Raw genomic sequence first — 25,044 nt, forward strand, 5'->3', positions numbered from 1 at the left:
CTCTCTCACTCACACATCACTGCACATCCTTTATCATGCATCTGGAAATCTATTCCTCTTAGAAAAGAGCACATAACGATACAGCATGTGACACTATCTGAGCAACGCCGAAGATTCATCCTCACCCTCACTCGGCCTTCCACCTCTTCTGGACGCACAACCAGAGGCGGTACTTCCATATCCACTCCTCCTCTCTTCCCTCCCTCCTTGCACTTCCTCCTCCTCGCTCTCCTCCTCTTGGTCCACATCTACCGGCCCATAGAGCAGGTAATGTTGGCAAATGAGCACTCCATCAAACGCCACACTCAACAGCCCCAATCCCAATTTCCCCCAATCTCCACTAACACCACTCCAACTACCCTGAATCCAAACGGCATCAACCACCAATTGCAACAGACTCAACACTCCTCCTATGAGATCTAGGAGAATGTTCTCTATGCTGAAACCTTTTGTACTTTTTCTGTCTCTATTGAGTTTGATCTGTGGCAGGTATTTGGTCATTGTTATCGCCAACTTGAGTGTTGAGGCTGCAGCGACAATGTCCAGCCACCCCGCGAGTTTCAGTCTGCGGGCACCGGCGAGGAAGACTGCGATAGTGAGTGCAAAAGCGAGAGAAAGACGGACTGTTCGAGAAACCTCTTGTTCTGGTTTCTTATACCTTAAATACTGCCCGAGAGTAAGAAGTGCGAGGAGGGTAGCATGGAGAGAAAAGACCCAATCGTTCAGTTGAACTACGTTGTCCCTCCCCTCGTGCGTCTTGCGATACGCCCGTCGAACAGGCTCATAGAAGAGCAATAGAGAGTTGTATAGGAGATATGAAGAATGCCCAGCTGCATTAAGCAGCACAAAATCGGTGCTGAGCCCAACAGTAGAGGAGTGGGTATAATTGTGGATGACCTGAGGGTAGAATGAAAGAGACCAAGCAAATGTGTAGATCCACCCAAGTAGGCGGGATAGGGATGTGAGGAAGAGTGATTTTTGATCTGATGCCGGAGCTAGGGTGGGGATGATTACACCCATCTTCGAAAAGGACAGAGTTCTGCAGGTATCGAATCTAGGAGAAGGGTAGGCGATGGTGATGGGGAGATGATGGGAGGACAAAGGTGTAAGTGACAGAGGGAGGGAGGCTGGGATAGGTGTGAAGTAGTAAGCGCGCGAGGCACGGCAATTGCGAAATCTGATGACGGTGTTTGCAAGCGAAGTTGATGAAGTTCGAAGCCTTGCTCCTCAGCACGTCAGACTTGGAGCCTTCTTCTTCTTCTGGACCCTTGAAGCTGAGTACTTTGAATGGCTTGAACGCTTCAACGCTCTCATAGCTGAGCTACAACAAGACGAGCTTGGACTGCAATAGCCGCTGACCAGCCAACCATAGCGAGAGCGGACAGGAGCGGGCATAGAGGGCCGACTAGGAATAACCATGAAAGAATGCTGCTTTTGGTTGAACGTGAGTGAAGAGAGAAGCTAGAAGTACAATATGAACATGCGTTGGATCGATTGGAAGCAGGCGTTGAGTGCGTGAGTGTGAGTGTGAGAGAGAGAGAGATTTTGACAGTGTAAGACTTTGTGCAGAGCCGATGCGTGCATCCAAAGAAAGACGAAGCCAACCACGACCGAAGCTTAGCACCATCGCTCTATGACCAATATCTCTTAGAAAAGCGTATCTTCGTCCCTCAAATACTCGCCAACATCAGCCTGATGAAAAACGATAATGCTAGTCGGATCCTGTTTCCTCGTATCCACTGTACTTCTTGCAGTTACACCAAACCCAAGCGGAGTGTTACTCATACTCAACACCACCACTCCGGCATGCTCCGGCGTATCATCCGTAATCCTACCCAAATGAGCCTTCACCACGTGATTGCCGTACAAAAACGGCAGTTCACCATTTGGCTTAATCCAAACCTTGTACTTTGCGTGCTGTGCCAAGTAGTCTAGGGCTGTAACGTGGAGTCGGAATTTGCCGGTCTTGCTGAATTTGCCAAAACACGTTCCCAAAGACATTAGGTTCGGTCGTGCAATGGAGATGGCTAGGCGCATGGAAGATTCAGAGGCATAGTAGACACGATCGCGATGAAGACGGAAGACGTGGGGGTCGTCGGGACGGTCGATGAGGCTGACCAGGTTTTTGCCGATGTAGTTGGCGAGTTTTTCGAAGAGAGTTTTTGTCTCTTCTTCTGTGAGGGGACGCATTGAGCGTTAGAGCCGGAAGCTATTGCGATGGGGTACGGGGACTTTCAAGTGTGGTGTAGCTGTGCTGTGCCAGTCGGTCCTGCGAGGTGATGCGGAATAGAGACACTGCGTTAAGCAGGCGGGAGTCGAGCCAGGACGATATCGAAGGCTGAGCTGATGCAGCTGAACGTTTAGTGCCGTATGAAGGAAGGAAGGATGCGGAAGCTGCTGAGGGGAGATCGCAGGGTTTGAGGATAGCGTCGATGAGGTTGATGATGGTGTCGACGAGTGATGATGAGAAGAAAGATCTTCTGAAAGTTGACAGTGCGGTGCCAAGTGTCTAAAAAAGTTAAACTTCGGTCTTTGGTCAGGAAGAAAAGAAAAAAAGAAAAAAAGAAAAAAAGAAAAAAAGAAAAAAAGAAAAAAAAGAAAAAAAGAAAAAAAGAAAAAAAAGAAAAAAAGAAAAAAAGAAAAAAAGAAAAAAAGAAAAAAAGAAAAAAAAGAAAAAAAAAAAAAAAAAAAAAAAAAAGAAAAAAAAAAAAAAAAAAAAAAAAGAAAAAAAAAAAAAAAAAAAAAGAAAAAAAAAAAAAAAAAAAAAAAAAAAAAAAAAAAAAAGAAAAAGTTCAGCATTTCCACTCCACACCAAAAAAATCATTACAAAGTGCCCTTTTGGGAAGACCCTGGGAATACAATTTTGTAGTCTCAACTTTTTGGCTTGGATACAAGTCTCGCTCTTCTGTCCGACAAAATTTCTTTCTCCCTGTGGAGCCAATGGATTTCAGGTGAACTGATCAGCATTCACTTCTCCTCACCGTCCTTCCATCCTTCTTCTTCACCACAAACGATCTGGAAGCTGCCCCCTTGCCCCGAACGACGAACCGCATCCGTAAGGACATCTCAGCCGCAGCCTAGGCCGAACCCGCGGAGCGAAGCCCAACGCTAACATCGTGTTAAGAAGACATCGAGGAAAGCTATCCAGAAATCAGACGCCACATCCACCACCCTACTTCGACCTTTGCCATGCCTCGTGGATCTCGTGGCAACAACAACAACAACGGTGGTGCCTCATCCCTTGGTGGCGGCCGTCGAGGGCGCAGCAACGACTCCTCAACCCCCTTCTCATCCTCATCATACTCCAACAAAGGCGGCAAACCAGCACCCCGCCGACCCCGCCCCAGCAATGACGGCCCACGCGGCCTCCACGACGTCTACGACTACGCTCAAGCATCCACCTCCGCTTCCTCAAAGCAAGATCGAGGTACTCGTCGTGCTCTTGCAGGCATGAAGGCAGACGACTACTCTGACCTTCCTTCCAAAGCCAAAGGCAAGCAGCCGAAGCGTCGGCGCAACGATGACGATGAGGAGCTCGTAGATCAAGAGGATAGCGATGACAACAGTGATGCCGGACCCATTGGTCCCAAAGTATTCGATTCCGATGACGAGCTGAACGCTAGTATCGAGGGAAGCGATGAAGAGCTCGACTCGGATGAGGCATTTGGCGAGAGCGATGAGGAGAAGTTCGATGGTTGGACTTTTGGCCGAGGTAGTAAGAGCAACAATAAGCGCAAGGGTGGCCATTCTGATGACGAGGAGCAAGATGAAGATCAGGATGCGGATGAGGGCGAAGATGAAGGAATGATGGATCTTTCTCGAATGCTTGATGCTCCTTCCGACTCTGAAGACGAATCCGAAGCCGATGCCTCGGATGACAACGACGACAACGATCACAGCAGCACCAAACTTGCTCAGCACATCCAGTCTTACGCTTCCGCCGGCTCAAAGCGTCCCACCACCAGCTCCGATGATGACCGGGAGAACTCGGATGGTGAACCATCCGCCAAACGCACCCGTCGTTACGTTCTCTCCGAACGCACAGAAGCAATTCCCGAAACCGAGTTTGCCGCCGCTCAATCCGGTTCCACTCTCCGTCTCGAAGATTTCATGTCTCCCCTCTCTTCCAACATTGATTTCGCTGATGTGCGAAAGAGCACCAAACTCCTCTCCAACCCTAAGTCTTCCTCTTTCACCTCTGCTTCCGCCGCATCCAAGAAGGGTGGAGGAGCACTCTCCGCACCCCTCCCTTCCGTTGTACAAGACCGACTCGATCGGTCTGGAGCATACTCTATCACTCGCGATGAGGTTCAAGGCTGGCAACCCACCATCAACCGTTTGCGCGATGCAGAACACCTCTCGTTTCCTCTTCAAAAGCCTGCTGTCACAAAGCAATCTACTTCTGGGCTCGTAGCGACATTCAACCCTGATGGCGACATGGAGTCTTCCATCGCAGCCATGCTGACCGAGGGCGGGCTGACAGAGAAGCAGCTGGCTCAGCAGGAAGATTTGGCGATGAACAAACTTGATCCTGAAGAAGCTAGGGCTCGTAGGGACGAGTTGAGGAGAATGAGGATGTTGATGTTCCGTGCAGAGCAAAAGGCGAAGCGGGTTAGCAAGATCAAGTCTAAAGCCTACCGCAAGATTCACAGGAAGGAGAAGGAAAGGTTGAAGGCTCAAATGAAAGAACTTGGCGGCGGGTCTGACGACGAAGGTGTTATTGGAGAAGTGGACGAGGAGGAAGAAATGAAAGAGCGACTCAAAGCTGAGCGTGATCGAGCTAGAGAACGTGCGACGCTCAAGCATAAGAACACGAGCAAGTGGGCCAAGAACATTCTCTCTGCTCGTCATGGAGAGCATAACCAGGAAGCGAGGAACGAACTCGATGCGCAGTTGCGAAAGGGCGCTGAATTGAGGTCAAAGATTCAAGGTAGGGTGATTGGGGAGGACTCCGATCAGTATTCCTCCGACTACTCCGAGGGGGAAGATGGGGAAGATGGGGAAGAGGGTGTGATAGGAGATGCATTCGACGAACTCGCCGCGCTTGAGGCAAAGGAAGAGGCGAAGAGGAGAAAGGACGAGGAAGAATTCGAGAAAGTCGGTGGAAAGAAAGGTGTATACAACATGAAGTTCATGAAGGATGCAAGGGAGAGGCAGTATGCTGCTGTACGAGGCGAGGTGGATGATTTTGTGATGGAGATGCAACAATTCCAGGCTGAAGGTGGGAGTGGAAGCGAGAGTGAGGATCAGGGTGAGATGGTGATCCCACGTAAAGATGCAGAGGGAGGCAGCTCGACCTATGTTCAGGGAAACAAAGGTCGTGCGCTGTACGGTGGCAATCCTTCTTCCACCAGCACCGCTACTGCTACTCCTGCTGCCGCTTCACCCGCTAAGAAGGAGTCTGCACCGAAGCCTGCCCCCGCTAAAGCAAATGCAGGAGTGGAGATTGGTGGTGAGCCTACCTCAACCAAGCCCAAATCGAAGAAACCCGCTCTCTCCACCAGTACTGTTGCGGACGTGGACGACGACGCCTCCAACCCATGGCTAGTGATCGACTCGAACGGACACTCAACCTCGAAACTCTCTCGCAAGAAGAACGACTCCACTCTTTCCGCCGCTACCAGCACTTCCGCCGCCTCAGTTGCCAAATCAGCCCTTCGCGCATCCAAAAACGCCGCCAAATCATCCTCCGCTCTCGCTCAGCGTCGAGAAGATGAATCCATCGCAGTCGACCTTTCCACCAACCTCGGTCACCAGTCCGATTCCGACGTTGATTCTGACGGAGACTCCGTCCAACCCGCTCACGTGATCCAGAACTTGACGAAGAAGCAAAAGAAATCGAACCCAAAACACGCAATCACAGCCATCCAACAAAGAGATCTAGTCTCATCCGCCTTCGCCGGAGACGACGTCGTTGCGGAATTCGAAGCTGAAAAGACAGCAACCGTTGCCGCGGACGAATCCAAGATTGTCGACACTCGTCTACCAGGCTGGGGAAGTTGGACAGGAAAAGGAATCAGGCATAACAACAAGCCAGCCAATCCGAAGTTCCTCAAGAAGATCCAAGGTATAGATGCAGAAAAGCGAAAAGATGCCGGAATGGATCGAGTGATTATTAGTGAAAGGAGAGATAAGAAACAGGACAAGTTCAGGGTAAAGGATCTGCCATATCCGTATACAAGTGTGGCTCAGTATAAGGCTGCGATGAGCCAACCGCTGGGTAAGGAGTGGAATACGAGAATAGAGACGCAGAGATTGAATATGCCTAGGGTTATGAAGAAGCCTGGTGCTGTTATTACTCCTGTCGTTAGGAAGTTCTAGGATTGGTCACCGCTCTTCTCAAACTGTTGTTGCAATCAATCTAGACTCTTGCTCATTTCGATGTGGCGCTGTGCTCATGTCTGAGGGCTATGCTGTGTCAAGTATGAGTCGACACTCGGACTGTCTCGAGATCATCGTTGTCATTTACACAGGCGCAATTCAGGTGTGTGGAAGCGTAGCAAAGACGCAAATTTTTATCTTGATTGAGCGTCCGCGAAGCGTGCCATGGTGTGGTGAACAATCAAGCAGTACGATTCCAAGGGAGAGATCTAGCGTCGTCGAGCATGACCAGGACCATCTTCCAAATACCTCCTAATCTGATCCCTGACATCCTCCTCCGCTTCCGCTCCCCCAGTCCGCTTCCGCTCCTCCTCCTCCCCCCTCCTCCGAACACCATTAGATCCAGCACTAGCAACACTACTCACACTTCCACTACTCGAACTTCCCTGAACCTTCTTAACAATCTTCAACGGTTTCGTCCCCACCTCCTTCCCCTCGCGCTCATCAATTTTGCTCCTCACCAGCGTCGGAATGCCACTAAGCGTTTTAAACTGCGCCAAACCATTCACACTATCACTCCTTCTACTCCTACCAGCGAAGAAACTAGCACCACTACTCGTAGGAGGTCTTGGTCGATCCAATGCGCTTCTTCTACCACTTCTCCCTTCACCAGTGGGGGAGTTTAGCAGTGATTTCTCGGCCCAGTACTTATGCATCTCCCCTGTTCTCCCACCTCCTGCCAGTGGAGTCTTCGCTCCATCTCTCTCCTCTACGGTAGAAGGAGGTGGAGGGGAAAGGGGTGTTTGAGCTTCTTCCCGAATCCGAGCGTAATATCTCGCTATGGGAGTCTCTCCTTCTCTCTTCCTAGTGTCTAGGGCTAGAGCATCCATTTGGCGCGATCCAACTGGTTTCGTCGGGGGAGAAGGTCGATCTGAAAAGTGTCCCAACGATGTCGATGGGCGCTCGTACAGTTCCCCCCTCCCACTAGTGGGAAAGGGTCGGGTGGAGGAAGAGAACGGAGTTCCAATATCAGCCGCCAACTCTAGCGATGGTGTCCATCTATGCACCGCCACCCTCGCAGGGGGAGAAGTTTTGGTCGGGCTAGAAAGCAAAGCTGCGAGACCCATTGAGGAAGTACGTTTTCGTACCATTACGGGTAGTTTCGAGGGTGAAGAAAGTAGTGCTGGTTTGGCCGGTTTGGGTGGTGCCACCTTTTTCTTCTTTTCCACTTTCTCTTTCCCTTCCGTGGAGATTGGGGTAGAGGTAAGAGCACTGGCAGCAGCAGCAACAACATCCTCCTCAACCCCAGTTCCGGGAGCAGCTCCACTGAAAACTCCTTCCCTATGCCTCACCAACACTTGTAACAGCGGCAGACTTATACTAACCGTTGGAGCCAAGACTAACGTCAAGTTGCTAATCGGCATCTTCGTTCTCGCTACAACCTCCTCTTCTGCCAGCAACCCCAGATGGTGAGTCAGCTCTCGAAGCAAGTACCAATTGTAAACAGGCAACTGTTTCACTAGTGGCTCTAAGTAATCTCTCACTTTGTCCGAGCAGAGTTGGGCTGCTTTTGAGTCTGCATTCTTCCCTCCTGCCTCCACCCCTTTCCCTGCTCTTGCTCCTACCTCCTCCGGGAGTTCAGAAAGAAGCTTAGACACAGCTGCATCAAGTTTCTCTGTCAAATCAACCGGAATCAACGTCTCCGGCAACTCCCTTAGATAGCTCTTTAACAAACTACAAACCGAATTAATATCCAGATCGGCCGGATGGATCTGATCCAACAACAAATCGTTTCTCGGATCAGAAAAGAATTGTCGCAGCTTACTCGTATGACTGCTTCTGCCGCTGATACGGTAAATCCCTTCTTCGGAAGGTCCCCACTTTTCAAGCGATTCGATACAGCGGACGACTAGGCGGGGGAGGTATAGATGTCGTGCCTCGATGAGGGAGAGGGCTTCGAAACCACCAGCGACGGAAGCTCGAGGGGTGTTGCGCGGTGAATCAAAGAGGTTCGAGGTGAAGGCCTTACCGAGGTCTGGTACTCCAAGATGATCTTGATCTTCGTGTGAAGGACTTCTGTTGGTAGTGGGGGTGGTGGTGCTGGAGAGTGAAGATAGGCGGGATCGTAAAACAGCGTCTTGGAGTGGCGCACCGAATACTCCACCTCTATTCAGCGATCGAGGAGGATCGGGGGATTCGAGAAGAAGGAGCCACTCTCGAGTAGCCTCATTCTCCGCCACCACTGCTCCAGATCTATACGTCCGTGTACGGGGTGACATCCCACCACCACTGCTCGTGTTGGAACTCGTAGACTGAAGAGTCTTCATAAAATCCCAACCTCTCCTCCCCATCGCAGCCCCAATCTGTCCCACATGTCCCAATGCACCCACTACACCACCACCACCACCGCTCGTAGTCCTCCCCATAGCTGCACTCCCCCCATAGCCTCTCCCACCATACCCATTCTGCGTCAAAGAAACATTAACCCTTCTCGGCGGAGGAGGAGGCATAGGCGTACTCGCACTCGCCCGCAGTGCTTCCGCATCCAACCTAGACTCTACAATTGCCTCTTGTGACCTCGAATGCGAGATGTTTCTGTACACCCCATTCCCCGGTCCACCACCGCCATCGCCGCTGCCAGGAGGGAGGAGATGGTTAATGTGACTCCAATCTCGATCGATAGGACGGGTGTTGGCATCAGCGCGGGGGAATGCAGCGAGAAGGCTTGGTTTGGGTTCGGGAGGTTTCGGCGGTGGAATACCACCACTACCCGTTGCTGCGGAGGATGCGGGACCGATGGCGGCGCTTCCGTTGTAGACTTGAGCGAGACCGTTTCTTGCACTACCCGCGTTGCCACTTGCACGTCCAACGGTCGCTGAATGCTTGTTCAAGAAGGGCGAGGCTGACGAGCCGGGTCCCGGAGTCAAGTAGCCCGGTGGGGCGCCGTTTGAGCCTACACTATTCTGCGAGTATTGCTGTTGCTGCTGAGTCGCCCTAGGAGAGAGGAAAGTGCGATTGCCACCAGTAACATCTTCATTACTCGAATTAGCTGTAGACGGTCTACTCGACTGCTGCTTTGTACCTGCACCAGCACGTCTCAGCTTAGCGAAGGAAAAACTATGCTTGCTACCACTACTGAAACTTCCTGTACTGCCGTTATGCAGCGATGAAGTATCGTCCTGCATTTGCGCCGAGTGCGGTAGATAATCCGTCGATCCACACGAAGAATTAGAGATGCTACCACTACTCCTCTTTGCATGAGAATGCGATAAGGACCCTGCAATCGGCAACTGCTCCAGTAAGAGGCTAGGCTGCTTACTATCCACCGGAGAATTGATAAACTCTAAGAAATCAGGATGATCTGCTCCGTACAAACTCGCTGGTATCCTCGGCGTCGCCTCTTCCTGTTGCTGTTGTATTTTTGGTGTTGCTCCTCCCTTCTCCTCCTCCGCTCTTGTCTTTGTATCAGCAGAATCGTCTCTACGGCGAATGACATGTATGCCAGCAGCCAGCATCTCCTCTTCGCTCAAAAAAGTTTCTACTACCGGTCTTGGACTCTTAGCATCCCCCTCAGAGGCAGTGCTAACATTGAGCGGGAACAATTTCGCCTCTGAATCTTTTCCTCCTCTATTATGCGGGTTCTCCAACTCGATTGTCTTTTGTTGAGCTTGATACCACGCTTGTTTATGCTGTCTAGACTGATGCGCACCCGTACTCGGCGGCGATCTGGTGTCTGAAAAAGAAGGCGAAGGAGAACTAGCCCTTACCATAGGCTGTGGAGTCACCGCTCTATTACAAGAGGCGGAGGAATGGATGGTCGAAGATGAAAAATCAACATCCGAACGCGAGAAAGATGCACTTTTCCTATACCTTCTGCTTCCCTCCCCTTCCCCACCTGAATTCAAGGTATCCCTAGGACCACTCCTTAACCCAAGCCCGCTGGAGAGGATGGAGATACTGGTCGACTTGGTCCGCTTCGGTCTCTGAAACGTCGGCTTCGACGCTTGACTAGGCAGCGGTGGTGGAGCTGAGCGAGGAGTGTCTAGTGTCGGCGTAGACGAAGCAAGACGTGGGTAAGCAGGGATGGAAGTGCTGGAGCTACGTTGCTGCAAATCGAATGATTGACCTGCATCAAGGTTCGCCGGAGCAGTGGCGAGGTTGAGTGAGTTAGAAGAGGAAAGACGACGGAAACGACGGAATGGGTCGGGTGATTTGCGACCGGATGAGAAGAGGCGAGAGCGGGAGGAAGATTCTTCGGATGGTGAAGGGGAATTGGCAGCAGTGGTGGCAGAACGAGAGGAGGAACCTGCGTGACGGTAAGAGGAAGTGTCGACGCTGTGGGTTGCGGTACTGCTGCCGATACTAGTGTTGGAGGAGCTACTGCTGGGGAGAGGGCGACCGTGTCGACGGGGGCTGTTGCTGGGGGCACTGATGGCAGCAGCGGCGGAAGCAGAGATGCTGGATGCGGAATAGGAGTGCGTGAATGGCATATTGGGTTGGAGTCAGGCTGCCGAGCCCGAATGAGAGAGATGTGAAGAGGTGCAAGCGTCGTCGTAAGGGCGCGGCAGCCAATGGCCAGACTGGCTCAGAGAGAGAGAAGAGGGAATGCGCTATGAGCTGAGGGAAGCGAAAGTAGCTGGCATGGATGTGAATGCTTAAGCCGTCGAGTAGGCTCTGAGATCCGCTTTCGATGAAGTCGGAGTAATGGTGGCAAGTGGAGAGATAAGGCAATAGCGATGGGACCTCTTGATGCGATCTGTGGAAGTGAGACGATTGATCACAGGGGTCCGAGCGTGGGTCCAAGCGCCCGTAGCTGCCGAGAGTGCTAAAGCTGAAGTGAGTTACTGCGGTGATCTTCTCGGCTGCACGGTCGAGCCTACTTGAAGGATTGACGCCAGGAACAGCGGCTCGTGTTTGGACTGATGGCGGATGCAGGGTGCGGTGGGAGATAGGAGATGGGAGATGAAAGCCCGCCGGGGATGCCACTCGCTGTATGCCTTTTGAAGGAGCGTGCTTGCTAGAATTGCTCGTGCAGAGTCGCAGCCAGTGTTAATGTCCAGGCGGAAATGAATGTGGTTGATCTCGAGTTGCAAGGGGAAGTTGGCAAGATGATGGGTTGATGATGAATGCTGTCGAACAAAAGTCGTACAAAGAGCAAAGATTGAATGAACCTTCTATTCTTGGCCTCTGCGCCGCTTGGCCTGTCACTTCTCGGAAGCGTGAAATTGTGAAGGGTTAGGGCCTAACACTCTGACTCAAATTCCCTCCTCTTCCGAAACACCATCTTCTGCCACAACATGTACATCGTCAAGGTTTCCTAACAAGAGTCCATTGCAGTGATTAATCGTATCCGTATCTCTTTTGCTATCATGCAAGCCAGACATCAGAAGCAACGCATCCAACATTACCCCAATAATCCCTCGCCCTAACCACCAACCTATACTTGCCTCTCCCTCCCTCCTCTTCCCCCTCCTGATCAATGATACCCTGCACATTGAACGCACCTCCCACTTTCGGCTCTCCCCTCGTCGTCCTCGTCGCAGAGTAATATAGCCTCTTCTCCTTCTCGTCAAACTGACTCGTGATCTTCTCCGGGAAGAATCTCCCGTGCGAAAACGCAGGCATGTAATGCGCGAAGAGCTTGCTTCTCCATCCATATCCTCCTACCTCAGCCTCCCTTCCATCCTCATCCTCGGCTAGGGATGAAGCGTTGGTAGCATGAAAGGAGTCAGAAGAGCCAGACCAGTTATTAGGAAGTTTCGAATGCTCAAAAACGTTTCTCCAGTACTTTTTGCCTTGTTCACCCACCCCGCTCGGATCTGTCTCTCCTCCTAAATCGCACTCCATACCCCCGATCGGCTCTCTCTGTCCCGCGATCTTTTTCTTGAAAGCAACGTCCAACGCATACACCGCTAGATTTTCCATCCCGTCGGCTGGATCTCCAGGCGTTTGCTGGAAGGATTCGAACCCCACGATTATCTCGGTGGGACCTTGCAGTGTGGGAGTCCAGAAATCATTGCTTGTCGCATACGCGTTCGGTGGTGTATTCAACGGATCCCTACTCGGCTTTGCAAAGTATACCACTGTCGGGGAGCCATATGGTGGGATGCTGGATCGATATCCCTTGTTACCCTCAGTGAACACGTGGAGAGGGTGGAAGTATTGCCAGCCGCGAGTGTCTGCATCCTTCCACTCGGTCCAAGTTGGGTCCGGTCGAGAAACCCGGACCTGCAAGTTGCGGTATCGGTGGCGGTAGTAAGAGACACCTTTGTCTGGTTTAGACGCTGGGTGGTCCGCAGGAGGTTCTGTGCTTGGCGGTTCTAACGAAAGTCCTTCTCGTAGTGCATGCCCCAAAACGTCACCCCTCAACACTGTGTCTCCTTCCTTCAGCCCTACTGTAGATGCATCAATCCCGAAGATCTGATAAACAATCGACCATTCATCGCGGATCATAACACAAAAGTTCACCTCATCATTCTCGCCTGCTGCAGGACCGAAGAGCGGTGGCCTGCGGAACTTGTATTCTCGCGCCCAAACAACCTGCCCACTAACCGGAGCAAAGACTTGTTCCGGTGGCAAGATCATCTCTGTCCCCACCTTGCCCTCTTTTCCCTTCCGATGCATATCTTCTGGGTCGTCATCATCGTCATCGTCCCGCGGATTAGTGATCGATTGCGGCACCTTAATCTGCACCCCCAACGTCCAAGCTGATTGATCGACGAACACTCCGTAGTTCCTATCATTCACGAATCTTGATGACTTAGGGATCATTGGGTTCTCCATCAACCCTGCAATTCGATTCACATCTTGTGGATGCCAGGTGCGATCTTTTTGACCAGGTCTACGATCTCTTGCGTTTCCTGCGAGTGGCCACGATGCACGAGATTGGTCCAGATGCAGGTGTCCGATCCAGAACTGCTTCCCTTCTTCCTCCTTCCCTTCGAGAGGCGAGAGTTGTACGGAGACGACGAAGCTCTGTAGCACTTCCTGGGTGGACTCCTTGCGTGCGGTCTCGATGGAAGACCAGTACTTTGACCAACCAGGACAAGAGCGTTCGTCGAGATAGAATCGTCCGTCCGGACTGAGCGACTGAGAGCTCGCTTCGCAGTCGAGTGATCCTGCCGATTCGTGAATCCATTTCGCACTTGCCTTTTCTTTGTGGGATTTCGTCTTCTTTTTGGGGTCGCTGGGAGGGGTCAGTTTGAGATCATCCCGCTCGCACGCCTCAATGCCACCGGTGTCCTTCCCACAATGCAGCATTACTTGGTCTCGCGTCCTCAACCGTACTGGCCCGAGGGAAGCGGTGGCGGTAGAAGGGCTGTATAGTGTCGAATCGAAGTGTACGATCAGTGGCTGAGGCTGAAATGGATCGGTGTCGTTAGAGTGATCTGGACGGTGGATGAGAGATGGTGCGTGGGCTTGATTGATATACAGGCCCGCATGGGACAGTCGGACTGAAGGGACCGGGCTAGGATCGTCATCTTCGACTAGTCGTGCGCCTAATCTGGATTCGTACACTTTGTCATCGATGGGTGTTGACTGTGTTGTTGCGGAAGACGAAGGTTCATACGGAAAAGAGAAGGGGATCTGGCGATGACCTCGATTGGTGCCTGCGAGGGACAGCGATGCCTGCACCAACAGCGCCAGAGGGAGAAGTGTTGCACGCTTCATTATCGGCGGCGTATGATAGGCAGCGTATTATAGGCGGGGCTAAGGTGCGTACATCGAAGGGTTTGTGTGTTCTATCAAATGGCCGTGTATGATGACGAGTGATGATGGTAACGAGTGATGATGGTGACGAGAACAGAAGAAGCGCCGGGTTGAAGAGAGAGACTGCTCTGGAGCCTGTGTTCTCTGCCGAAGGCGGATCGCTCTTTCTCGCTGTGTGTGTTGTTTGTGCCTGGGAATTTCCTCCACATTTTCATTGCTGTCCTTCTCGCTCATATCTTATCCTCTTCATCATCCCACCAACCGTCATCCCACCAACCGTCCTCCCTTCCGCATACATCCGTGCTCCCCTTCTCCGCAGCTACGATGTCACTAGGCATCCGGCCAACTCGAAAAGCCCTCTCGTCCCTCTACTCCGTTCTCGACTACACCGACCATCTCCGTCTCAACGAACCCGATCTAGGCTACACAACCACCGCCTCAAGCTCCAATCCCCAAGTCAACCGCTACCGCGACATTCTAGCCTACGACCATGCCCTTATCCCCGGCGGCGGACCCTATCTTAACGCTGCTTACATTCCTCCATTTCACCCTACAAGTCTCAGCTTCATCACTTCCCAAGCCCCGCTACCGGATACCTACACAGCGTTCTATACCCATCTCGTGCAACAACGCGTACGAGTACTAGTCAATCTCACTCCCCTCACAGAGAAAGGTCGCATTAAAGCCAATCAATACTGGTCCAGCACAGCTTCAGACGGAGGCGGAGAGATAGTGTTAGATAACGGATGGCGCATCACCTCGACCGACGAAACAAAGATAGACCTCGAAGGCGGACAATCAACCCTAATCCGACGGGTGATTAGTATCGACTTTTCCCCCTCACCGCCTCCCAATTTCCTAGGCAGGACCCGGTGGGGGGTGACCCAATTCCATCTCACATCATGGCCTGATCACGGCGTGTTTCCGACCACAACCCTATTAGAGTTGATGAGGGAGACCCAAATGGTAGCGATGCCGAAGATTTATCCTCCGCCTCCCACCTGGATCCACTGTTCAGCCGGAGTGGGTAGATCTGGGACCCTGGCTGCAGCATATATAGCCCAGGCGGCGATAGGAGTAGCAAAACAGGCATCAGACCAGGGTGAATGGGGGGAGGAAGCAAGCAAAACGGTATACCAAAGGGACACGGAAGTGGAACTATGGGATCTACCGCTTAGAATCGTGGAACATTTAAGAAGGTACAGAGCAAGGATGGTACAGACCATAGATCAGTTCGAGGCCGTGTATGAGATTGTTGCTCGTTTGGCTACTGAAGCTGGGCTCTTGGTTGGAGAGGCGAAGAAGTAAGACCTGTATTTCTAGTTACACACATGAACATGGAAAACTGTCTTGATTTATACTCTTAGATCTAGCACTGCATTTGGCAAGTGAGATTAGAGCTTTGCCACAGTTCCGTCAGCAAAAGGTCCCTTATACGGCACCTCCAACCAAGCGGCAATCTGTTCGAATCGATCACTACCAAACCAGACCACCTTTTCCCCATCACTCCCTCTCTCCATTTCCATACTTGGCATGCCAAACAGCCCTTTCTTCTCCACCAGCTCTTTCGCTTCTTCTTGCAAAATTGTTCTCGCTTCCTTACTCATACTTTTATTCAACACCTGTGCTACCTTTTCCTTGCCCAACCCGAACCAATCCGCTTTAGCGAAAATCGATTCCAAGTCCTCGCGGGTGGCACAGGGATAGTCGTGGTGCCAGATAGCAGCGAAACAAGTCTCGATAGCACTTTCGTAAATGCAACGAGTGGAGGAAGGGTGGGTGGAGAGAGCAGAGAGGAAGGTTTGAAGATGCATAGTGTTGATAGGGAATTCTTTGGTGGGGTTTAGGATGACACCAAAGAATTTACGTGCACGGTCTCGTTCGCCCCACATCCAAATACCTTTGTTTGCGACTGTGATCGGGGGTTTGTTGCCCGAGAACTGCCACATTACACGAACGAAGATCGGAGAAGCGTTAGCACAAGTGAGCGGGGGGGGGGGGGGGGGGATGGATAGGGGGAGAAGAGGAGAGCTTACCTTCATAATGTAGCCCAGATTGACTGGTTTATACATCTGCAATACACGCAACAGGGTGAGAGGAAAGATGACATAAGATCGTATCAGCAAGTCTATCGATGCATAGCAAGGTTGGAAAGAGGGACAGGGGGTTTGATGATAGGTACGATGTCCAGGTTCCATAGCTCCTGATACCGTCTCAGAACTTGAAATCCAACATAGGACCAAGGTGAGACGACGTCAAAGTAGAACCAGACTTTGTTGCGAGCTGACATCTTGCTGCAAGTTTTCGTCTTGTGTGGTCGATGTAGTGGATGTAGTGGATGGAAGAATGGTGGTCGTCATGGTGGGAGGACAAGGTATGAGTGCGAGGCGGGACAGGAATATTTACCCCGCAAAACTGAAAGGCGATTTCGGGCTCCGGCCTCGGTCTTTGCCGTTGGATGCCGGTAAAGTTAGAGGTTCACGCATGGTTGACGGTTTGAAAGCACACCCACATACAGGATCATGGTCCACAACTTGTCAATCATCAATCACTCCCATCAGAGACATGCACAGAGGGCTTGATACACAATAGTATAGAAGGTGAATTGGCAAACCCCGACTGTGCATTACTGATCCTTCCTCGCCTCTAAATCTTGCCCACTCGGCACCTTCATCCCAGCCCTCTTGGCCAACCCCACGACCGCATTCGCCTGCAGTAACATCGGCCTATCAATCATCGTCATCCCTCCACGCTCCTCTTCCAACCCATATGCACCTCTATCACCCTTTTCCGCCTTTTCATACAAACTCAAAATTCTCGCTGCTCTCTCCACCGCCTCTTCTGTGGGATTGAAGGTATTCTGAATCGGATCCACTTGTACAGGATGAATTGCTTGCTTCCCATCATATCCCAACTCTTTCGCTTCTTCCGCTTCCTCGATTAGGTACGCTTGATCCTTGTAGTCGATACAAACCATATCTATCGCTGCCAAGTTGTAGCCTTTTGCAATCGTAGCCATATGTGCTCTTGGGAACAATAGAGATTTTCGATCTCGGGTGCGGAGGATTCCGGTGCTTGCACAGTAGTCTTCGGAGGCAAAGAGCAGGGCAACGATCTCTACCATTCCACTTTTCCCATTCGCTCCTGGCTTGCCTGAATACGGGTTTTGACCGAGCTGGTTTCGGACCCGTTCGATGATCTTTGGCATACGCAGCAAGCTCCCTGCGGATTCCACCGAGAGTACCAACCCCAGAGGCGCCTTATCTTGCCCTCGAAGAGCTCTAGCTTTTTCAATTATCAATCGAACATCATCTTCGCTCTCAACTTTAGGTACAACGATCGTCTGGAGTTGCGAGCTGGGAAGGATCATATCGAGATCGTCTTCGGCCAGATCGCAGTTCGAGGAAGGAGGATTGATTCGGACGGCGAGTTCAGGGCCAGGACGAGCGGCAGCTTCGAGGGCTAGAAAAACGGTCTCCCGAGCAGAACCTTTTTTATGGGCGGCTACGGAATCTTCGAGATCGAAGATGATGGTGTCGGAGGAAGAGGATTGAGATTTTTTGATCATTTTTTCGGACGAACCGGGGACGTAGAGCATGCTACGGCGGGGACGGGAGAGGAGATCTGTGCGAGCATCTTGAGTGGATGAGGAGGGGGGGTCGGAGGAGGAAGGTTTAGGCTGACCTGTGGACCTGGGCGCGGGCGGTTGCGAAGCATGTTGTGCCTTTTGCCTGGTCACGAGGGTTGTCGAGATGCTTCGTGTGGGTAGTGACGAAGAGGTGGGCGCAGCGGTGAGCACTCGAGGGTTGAGAGTGGGTCGCTTGGGCAGCGTCGATAGGTATTGATGGTAGATGCGTTTGGATGGCATCGTTGGCAATAGGTCCACCTTCGATGGATGGTATGAAGGAGGAGGCAAGATGGATGAACGGCCACCGGCGAGGAGATGACGGTCACCTCTCTGCGGCGATATCAGCGGCAATACGCACACGGCCGATAGTCAAACTCGCAGCTGCTGACCTTGCTTGAACCGCCCCAGACTGACATCTTTTGTCCTTCCTTCTTCCTCTCGCTTCCCCACCACCACCGTCCACTCCTACTCCATCACCACCTATAGATGGATCCTAGTCATCATGTCCGACTCCACCGCAGCCCCCAGCGCTGCAGCAGCAGCAGCAGCAACCGACCTCTCCACCACACTCTCCTCGACCACACTCTCCTCGACCACCCTCTCTTCCCAACCTGACACAACCCCCACCCTCTCCCACCGAGGCGCAGCCGGCTCCTCATCATTCAACCTTCCCGCCGGCCTCAAACGCATGCTCTCTAACCAATATGACCCTGACACAAACCCCCATGGAATCATCAATGCCGGAATCGCAGACAACTCTCTCTGTCGCAATGAACTTCTCAGCTATTTCCTCTCCCATGGTCGTCTTCAACTTTCTCCCGCCGACCTCACCTATGCTGATCGATTCACCTCCTCCACTCGCCTACTCGAATCGATTTCCTGCCTCTTCAACCACTACACACCAGACTGGCCGGAGGGCAATGCTTCTCCTTTGCCGTTGAAGAAAGTTACACCGGATCACATAGCAATTGCTTCCGGAGCAACAGGTATCCTAGACGAGTTGTTTTGGAATATCTGCGACCAAGGTGATGGAGTCCTACTCTCCACCCCTTACTACAACGCCTTTGATAACGATCTAAGCAATAGAGCCAAAGCTAAAATCATTCCCGTAGACCTACCCTACCCTTCACCCGGAAAGTCGCTCGAACATACAATGTTCTCTTCCTCCACCATCTCAGCCTACCAAACCGCATACGATAACGCTCTTGCCTCTGGAACCCCTATCAAAGCTTTGCTTCTATGCAACCCCCATAATCCCACGGGAACCATCTACCCACGCACCACAGTGATCGAACTCGCCCGTTTCGCTGCGAAATACAAGCTTCATTTCGTATCAGACGAGATCTATGCTCGATCCCGTTTCTCCACTCAAGACCACGTCAATCCGGAACTGTTTCACAGTATACTTTCCATCGATACAGAGAAGGAATGTGGATTGGACCCGAAATATGTCCATGTGGTTACGTCAGCTAGTAAGGACTTTGCGGTGAACGGGTTTAGGCTGGGAGTTTTGGTGTCGCAACATAACCCGGCACTGCAGAAGGCGATGGCCAGTGTGGGCTTGTTGAGCCAAAGTGCTAGCCCGGCTGCAAGTTTATGGGCGACTTGGTTGAAGGATGAGAAGTTTTTGGGTTGGTATTTGAAAGAGAACAGGCGACGATTAGGGAGGGCATATAATCACGCAGCGAAGTTCTTTCAGCACTACCAAATACCGTATTATCCAAGCAACTCGGGGTTCTTTATGTTGATAGACTTGTCGGCACTCGCAAAGGTTGCAGGCGCTGCAGATGGTGTGCCGGATGCAGAAGGAGGAGAGGCGGTGGATAGCAAAGGAGAAGACAGGCTCGTAGAAAAGCTCTTAGACGCAGGAGTGTTCGTAGCACCAGGGGGACTGTACCACGTCAACCGACCTGGTTGGTTCCGTTTCACATTTAGTGTTCAACCCAAGACTCTAAAGCTTGCTTTACGACGAATGGAAAAAGCGCTCGGTGTGCAAGATGCAGAGAGTTGGGAAGATAGCCGTCCCGAATTCGAACTCGAGGTGGCAGGTAAGGCTGTACAACGCAAAGATTCAAGGTGAGCGGAGAAAGAGTTGCATCTCGAAACTTGTCTCAGGCTAGAACACTCATTCCACCGTAACATGATATATTGAATTGTATCCTTGAAGAGTGTAACAGGTGTAAGTTTACTTCCGACGACTGTTCGAAATATCTCCTTCATCATCATTCTCATCAGCTTCAATGCTAATGACGTGGTGCGAATCTTGTAGCAGCCCGTCATCCTCTCTTGCTGTTGGACTGTTGTTCTTCCCTCTGCCCTTGCCCTTATTCTGCTTCTTTCCACTGCTGCTAGTTGTCGTTCGAGGAGGCAGCTCGTCCGTTATATCTCTCTCAATGTCACCCTCCCCACTTCCAGCCCTCCCATTAGCCCGTCGGGCTTGCTTAGCTTCAGCGTTCTTGCGCATCTCCTCCTCCTCTCTCTCGGTTTTTTCCTTATACAATCTACTCTGCGCCAAAATCGCAAGATCAATACTCAGCTGGAAGATTGCACAACTAGTAAACTGTGCTGGGCTCCCTTTGAATACGAAGTAAAGCAATTTGAAGCTGTCTCCTCCTAACCAGCCCACTAGAACACTCGCCCTGAAACCGGCTAGACTCTTCCTGCGGTAGTTCGAGATTAGTTGTGGAATAGGTAAAGTAGACTCGAGACCCAGAGCGAGGTATCCAAGAAGAGAGATGAAGGTGGAAGAGGAAGAGAAAGGAAGGTAGAGAAGGGATAGAAGGAGGATGAAAAGAGAGAGGAAGATTAGGTATGAGTTGTAATCTGACCATTGCCACAAGTTGAGAGGTCGGCCGTTGGCGGGGTTGAGATGGGAGAGGACGCTGCGGAACTTTGAAGTTGATGCGGTGTTGGTGGCAGGGGTGGTAGACGGCTGGGGCAAGACTGAGGAGTGGGGGTCTGTGGAGGAGACTTGTCCGTAAGAGCTGTTGGAGTTATTGCCGCGGAACATAGCTCCAAGTGTGACTAGAAGAGGTTGTTTATCCGCATAGCCTTCCTCCTCCTCCTCTCCATGCTGTTCACTGCCTACGTTGAGGCTCATTAGATCTCTCTCCGGCTCCCTGGCATTCGCACTACCACCAGCTCTATCTCCTTCTTCATCACCGTCAGCGTTAAACACAACTCTAGCTCCATCACTACTTATACTCTTACTCCATCTACCCACTGGCCTAAATCGAATACAAAGGTTCAAGAGCCCCAGCTGTGCAGCAATCATAAGGAGGGATTGAAGCAAGAGTGCAAACTCGAACCGTTCTCCAAGCCAAAAAAAGCATCGTGTAATGTTGGCAATGAGTAAAACGGCGCATACGTCGTGGGAGAACCCTCGAGCATCTTGTTTGCGATAAATGGAATATGCTTGATCGGCGTAGAGGAGAGGAGCACCTATTGCCATTCCGAGGGAGGCGATGGTTGAGATGCTCATTGTGGCGGTCGTGAGGAGATGGAGGTGTGGTGGAAGAAAACAAGGAGGGACGAGACACGATTCAACGGTGGTCATAGCGTCGAGTGTTGCAGTCGGATTTCGCGTCCGCATTTTCCTCACACTTTTCGGCTTAGCATATACTAGACGAGCTTCTTGTCAACACGAGGAAACTAGCCCATCATACTGTTGGTATTGATTGCTTTGGTGGAATCTACATCCGGGGCACTGGAGCTGGTAGCGCCTGGGGCTTAGCAGCAGTCAGCGTCTTACTCTTGTCACTGAAGTCCCTTATCACCAAATCGCACCTAACCGTATCGCACAGCTTCTTAGCACTATTCTTAATCGCCTCGGGGAACAACGTCAACCCAGCAGCTCTCTCCACCGACTCGACTGGCACCGCAAAGCTCTCCAACGGAGCCTCATTCGGAATCACACTATTCGGCATAACAAAAGCACCCAGCACCATCCCCGGACTCGCACCCAATCCTACCTTGGTCAGTCCCTTCATCTCAACCTTTGGCCCCGGTGCACCATTCCCGTCGCTCGCTTGCCCCACACCTAGAATCACCTTGGCAAAATGAGTCGGAACGCTAATATTAGGCGGGTTCCCAATCACCTCATAGCTCACCCTGTTTTTGCCATCCAACCCCTGTCTGGGCAAGTACAGCGGGATGGTGAAAACGTACAAATCGGCAAACCTGCCGGTGAGACGACGAACGAAATCTTCCGTATGAGCCCAGTAGTCTCTGTTCATCCCCACACCGACTTGGGGGGCGATGTTGGAGAGGTAGAAGGTTTCGTCCATTGCAAGTTGGGAGATTTTTGCATCTGCAGCAGGGACCATGTGACCGCGGTCGTAACCTGAGCGGAAATAGTCGGCCATTTTAGCACGGAAGGTTTCCGGAATGCGAGGGTCTTCTTTGAAGGCTGAGTTCGAACGGTCACCTTTGGGTGTGCCGGGTGGGCGGGTGAGGGAGGCGGCGGTGAGATGTTCGGCGGTCCATGATGGATGGCGCAGGCGACGGTCGTAGGAGGAAACGTAGGCTACGTGACGGAGGAAGTCGGAGATGGGACCGGGATAACCTGAGGGTCCGAGTGCGTCGGAGGATGAGGTGAGGCCAGAGTCGATGAAGGCGAGGTTGGAGGAAGGAGGAGGGGGTGTGGTTATGGTGGTGGTGGTGGTGGTGGTGGATGCGTCGGAAGGGGTAGCGGCAATGGGAGATTGCTGCTGGCGGTTGGAAGAGGTGAGAGCGATGGCTGTTCCTGCTCCGACGACTAGGCCGCCTGCGAAGAGGCTTGCTTGTACTACGTATGACATCGTTCGCTTTTGCCGTATAGAATAGTGAGAGGAGGGGGGGTGGGGGTGAACGGTTGATGGTGATGGAGGATGGAAAGCTTGACAGTGAGAAAGAGACAAGCTTTCCATCCTCTTTCCTGGCGTCTTTCTTCCTTTTTTAATTTTTTCTGCGCAATGCAACTTGGTCGAGACCAACACTTGACCCTTTCGCACACACTTGCTCTCACACACAGCATGAACAGGCAAGGCATATGACTGTTGAATGAATGTAATTGCACTTCTTCTACACTGCTCTATGGACAACAACTTACTAAGCCTTGTCTTCACGATACTGCTCCATATCCTTCCCAGCATTAGCATGTTTCGCCAGCTCCTTCGACCATACTGGCAGAGCACCATACTTTTCAATCAACAGCGCCAGCTCCTTCCGCTGTTCCTTCAAGTTGCCAGGCATCTCGCCCCTGTAAGTTCCTTCAAAGAGACTGCTCAGTTGCGGTCTCTTCTTCTTCTCAGCCCTACCCATCGCCTCAATGACTAACTTACGGTGCTGCACCTTGGTCTCCTCTTCGAGCTTGTCATTCCACCATCCTCGATCGGTCAAAAAGTTGCGCATGCGGTGCAAGGGGTTATCCATCTGCTTCCAGCTCTCAACGGCCTGCTTGGATCGGTAGGCGGAAGAGTCGTCCGAGGTCGAGTGGTGGCCGACACGGTAGGTCATCGCTTCGATCAGAACGGGTCGTTGCTCAGAGAGGGCTTTGGCTTTTGCGGATTGAACAGCGGATCGGACGGCGAGAGCGTCGTTACCGTCCACACGGATGGTGAGCATTCCGTAGCCTGGACCACGAGAGGCAATGCCGTCTCCTCGGAACTGCTCCGAGGCGGGGGTGGAGATGGCGTAGCCGTTGTTTCGGACGAAGAAGCTGCCGGTTGCGACACAGAAGAGGAGCAAGGAGGAGCAAGAAGGAGGAGGGTCAGTAACGAGATTAAGGCTTGTACTTTTCCTCGTGAAAAGGGCATACTCACATAACCGGGCTCTTAGTAGTGCTAGCGAGGTTCATACCAGCATGGAAATCACCTTCACTCGCTGCACCTTCACCAAAGTAACAAATGACCACATTCCCTTCTCTTCCCTTTGTCCTCTTGAGCGCATATCCGGCCCCTGCGGCTTGAGGAATCTGTGTAGCCAAGGGACTACTGATGGTATGGAAGTGATGCTTAGTACTACCAAAATGAATCGGCATTTGTCTGCCACCACACAAATCATCTTCAGCACCAAACACCTGCGACATGAAATGATCAATCGAGAAATCCCTCCAAAGCAACACCCCTGATTCTCTGTACTGGGCAAACACTTCATCTTGCAACGCCAGCCCTGCTGCACTACCAATCACAGCGCCCTCTTCGCCATAGGAAGTCATCATGAACGAGATACGACCTTGTCGTTGAGCATTGTACAGAATGACGTCGATTTGGGGAAGGAGGAGCATGGTGCGGTACATCTTGACGGCTTCGGCTTGGGTGATGTTGACCATTTCATCGGTGACACCAGGGAGGAGGCGGCCGACACCGTCCATGAGACGGTAGGTTGGGATGCCGCCTTGAGCGTTGGCGTTGCCGGAGAGAGTTTTGGGTTTGACTCGGTCGAAGAAGCTGTCGTTGAGAGAGGTGAGGAAGACGGAGGAAGGGTGGCCGGGAAGATGACCTTGTGGTTCGTCGCCGTCTTTGCCAAGGAGAGAGGTGGAGGCGAAGGATCGTACGAAGGAGCTTGACGTTCGAGTGAAAGTTGTGCGGGCTGGAACGCAAAGCTGCTGCACCAGGCGCATGCGGCCGGCGGACATCGCTGTGGAAGCAGCCATATTGTTGAGAGGTGTCGCGTTAGGAGTAGTAGCGATGAAAGAGGATCGACACCAGAGCCTGTTGACCTAGTAAACGAAGATCAAGTTGTCAGATCAAAGACGAAAATGCAAGTGGCAATCAAGATGAACAGAGTTGATCACAGCGCGGAGAGTATGACAAGGCGAGGCGGGGTCGCATTGCGTGCTTGCTTCTGTATGTACAGTAGTAAAGTTAGCCGTCATGTGTCTTTGCATCAAGTTGCTGTGTGTGGGGTGAAGCAAAGGTTGGTCGGTGCTCCCCTGTAAAGCCGAATGACCTGCTTGACCCTTTCCACCAAAAGCACCTTCGGTCTTGACGGTCTCTCTTCATCACCTGCCGAATTTTGAGGAAATGTTGATTTGTGACGATCGCACATTGCTTGTCACGCGAAAAAGTTTTGTTGCCAGCAAGCAAGTCGACTTTGTTGAAGTTTGAAGACGTTTGGGTCCCGATAACTAGCGATCGGGGATAGTCTAAGTACGTTGTCACTACTTCTTTAAGGCAGAAACATTTACTCAATTGACTGAAGGAATGTGGCAAGAGCCTAGTGCTCTCTGTGAGATATATACAGTATGTGCATAAACTGTCCCAAGATTTTACATGTCACCATACATCACTCTAATGCTCAATAGCTATAAGTTGTATTGCCACACTGTCTGATATCATCTGAAAGTGCTGCTTCTTCTCTCCAAGACTGTGGAATTGATATTGACATTGACTAAAAAAAAATTG

General features: G+C 51.7%; 12 protein-coding genes across 12 annotated transcripts; 3 read left to right on the plus strand and 9 right to left on the minus strand.

Annotated features, from left to right (window-relative positions):
• Positions 1-93: 93 nt before the first annotated feature.
• Positions 94-1,020, minus strand: UHO2_05564 (uncharacterized protein; the record flags this gene model as incomplete). Its single annotated transcript, XM_041554735.1, has 1 exon — positions 94-1,020. The coding sequence occupies one exon, from the start codon at positions 1,018-1,020 to the stop codon at positions 94-96; it is 927 nt and encodes a 308-aa protein (XP_041410669.1).
• A 627-nt stretch (positions 1,021-1,647) lies between these two features.
• On the minus strand, positions 1,648-2,190 carry UHO2_05565 (putative NIP7 - required for efficient 60S ribosome subunit biogenesis; the record flags this gene model as incomplete). The annotated part of the gene is made up of 1 exon (XM_041554736.1): positions 1,648-2,190. One exon carries the CDS (start codon positions 2,188-2,190, stop codon positions 1,648-1,650), a length of 543 nt encoding a protein of 180 aa, XP_041410670.1.
• Positions 2,191-3,189: 999 nt separating this feature from the next.
• UHO2_05566 (uncharacterized protein) lies at positions 3,190-6,321 on the plus strand (the record flags this gene model as incomplete). The annotated part of the gene is made up of 1 exon (XM_041554737.1): positions 3,190-6,321. The coding sequence occupies one exon, from the start codon at positions 3,190-3,192 to the stop codon at positions 6,319-6,321; it is 3,132 nt and encodes a 1,043-aa protein (XP_041410671.1).
• A 269-nt stretch (positions 6,322-6,590) lies between these two features.
• Positions 6,591-10,811, minus strand: UHO2_05567 (uncharacterized protein; the record flags this gene model as incomplete). Its single annotated transcript, XM_041554738.1, has 1 exon — positions 6,591-10,811. The coding sequence occupies one exon, from the start codon at positions 10,809-10,811 to the stop codon at positions 6,591-6,593; it is 4,221 nt and encodes a 1,406-aa protein (XP_041410672.1).
• Positions 10,812-11,688: 877 nt separating this feature from the next.
• Positions 11,689-13,992, minus strand: UHO2_05568 (uncharacterized protein; the record flags this gene model as incomplete). Its single annotated transcript, XM_041554739.1, has 1 exon — positions 11,689-13,992. One exon carries the CDS (start codon positions 13,990-13,992, stop codon positions 11,689-11,691), a length of 2,304 nt encoding a protein of 767 aa, XP_041410673.1.
• A 363-nt stretch (positions 13,993-14,355) lies between these two features.
• UHO2_05569 (uncharacterized protein) lies at positions 14,356-15,339 on the plus strand (the record flags this gene model as incomplete). Its single annotated transcript, XM_041554740.1, has 1 exon — positions 14,356-15,339. One exon carries the CDS (start codon positions 14,356-14,358, stop codon positions 15,337-15,339), a length of 984 nt encoding a protein of 327 aa, XP_041410674.1.
• Positions 15,340-15,425: 86 nt separating this feature from the next.
• UHO2_05570 (uncharacterized protein) lies at positions 15,426-16,321 on the minus strand (the record flags this gene model as incomplete). Its single annotated transcript, XM_041554741.1, has 3 exons — positions 15,426-15,971; positions 16,068-16,103; positions 16,214-16,321. The coding sequence occupies 3 exons, from the start codon at positions 16,319-16,321 to the stop codon at positions 15,426-15,428; spliced, it is 690 nt and encodes a 229-aa protein (XP_041410675.1).
• Positions 16,322-16,657: 336 nt separating this feature from the next.
• Positions 16,658-17,899, minus strand: UHO2_05571 (uncharacterized protein; the record flags this gene model as incomplete). The annotated part of the gene is made up of 1 exon (XM_041554742.1): positions 16,658-17,899. One exon carries the CDS (start codon positions 17,897-17,899, stop codon positions 16,658-16,660), a length of 1,242 nt encoding a protein of 413 aa, XP_041410676.1.
• A 262-nt stretch (positions 17,900-18,161) lies between these two features.
• UHO2_05572 (uncharacterized protein) lies at positions 18,162-19,739 on the plus strand (the record flags this gene model as incomplete). The annotated part of the gene is made up of 1 exon (XM_041554743.1): positions 18,162-19,739. The coding sequence occupies one exon, from the start codon at positions 18,162-18,164 to the stop codon at positions 19,737-19,739; it is 1,578 nt and encodes a 525-aa protein (XP_041410677.1).
• Positions 19,740-19,844: 105 nt separating this feature from the next.
• UHO2_05573 (uncharacterized protein) lies at positions 19,845-21,140 on the minus strand (the record flags this gene model as incomplete). Its single annotated transcript, XM_041554744.1, has 1 exon — positions 19,845-21,140. One exon carries the CDS (start codon positions 21,138-21,140, stop codon positions 19,845-19,847), a length of 1,296 nt encoding a protein of 431 aa, XP_041410678.1.
• Positions 21,141-21,351: 211 nt separating this feature from the next.
• On the minus strand, positions 21,352-22,458 carry UHO2_05574 (putative NUC1 - dna/rna non-specific nuclease, mitochondrial; the record flags this gene model as incomplete). Its single annotated transcript, XM_041554745.1, has 1 exon — positions 21,352-22,458. One exon carries the CDS (start codon positions 22,456-22,458, stop codon positions 21,352-21,354), a length of 1,107 nt encoding a protein of 368 aa, XP_041410679.1.
• A 289-nt stretch (positions 22,459-22,747) lies between these two features.
• UHO2_05575 (putative 2-oxoisovalerate dehydrogenase alpha subunit, mitochondrial precursor) lies at positions 22,748-24,293 on the minus strand (the record flags this gene model as incomplete). Its single annotated transcript, XM_041554746.1, has 2 exons — positions 22,748-23,357; positions 23,461-24,293. The coding sequence occupies 2 exons, from the start codon at positions 24,291-24,293 to the stop codon at positions 22,748-22,750; spliced, it is 1,443 nt and encodes a 480-aa protein (XP_041410680.1).
• Between the last annotated feature and the right edge of the window lie 751 nt (positions 24,294-25,044).

Source organism: Ustilago hordei, assembly GCF_900519145.1.
Source record: "Ustilago hordei strain Uho2 genome assembly, contig: UHO2_contig_14, whole genome shotgun sequence".
NCBI classification, from domain to species: Eukaryota; Fungi; Basidiomycota; class Ustilaginomycetes; order Ustilaginales; family Ustilaginaceae; genus Ustilago; species Ustilago hordei.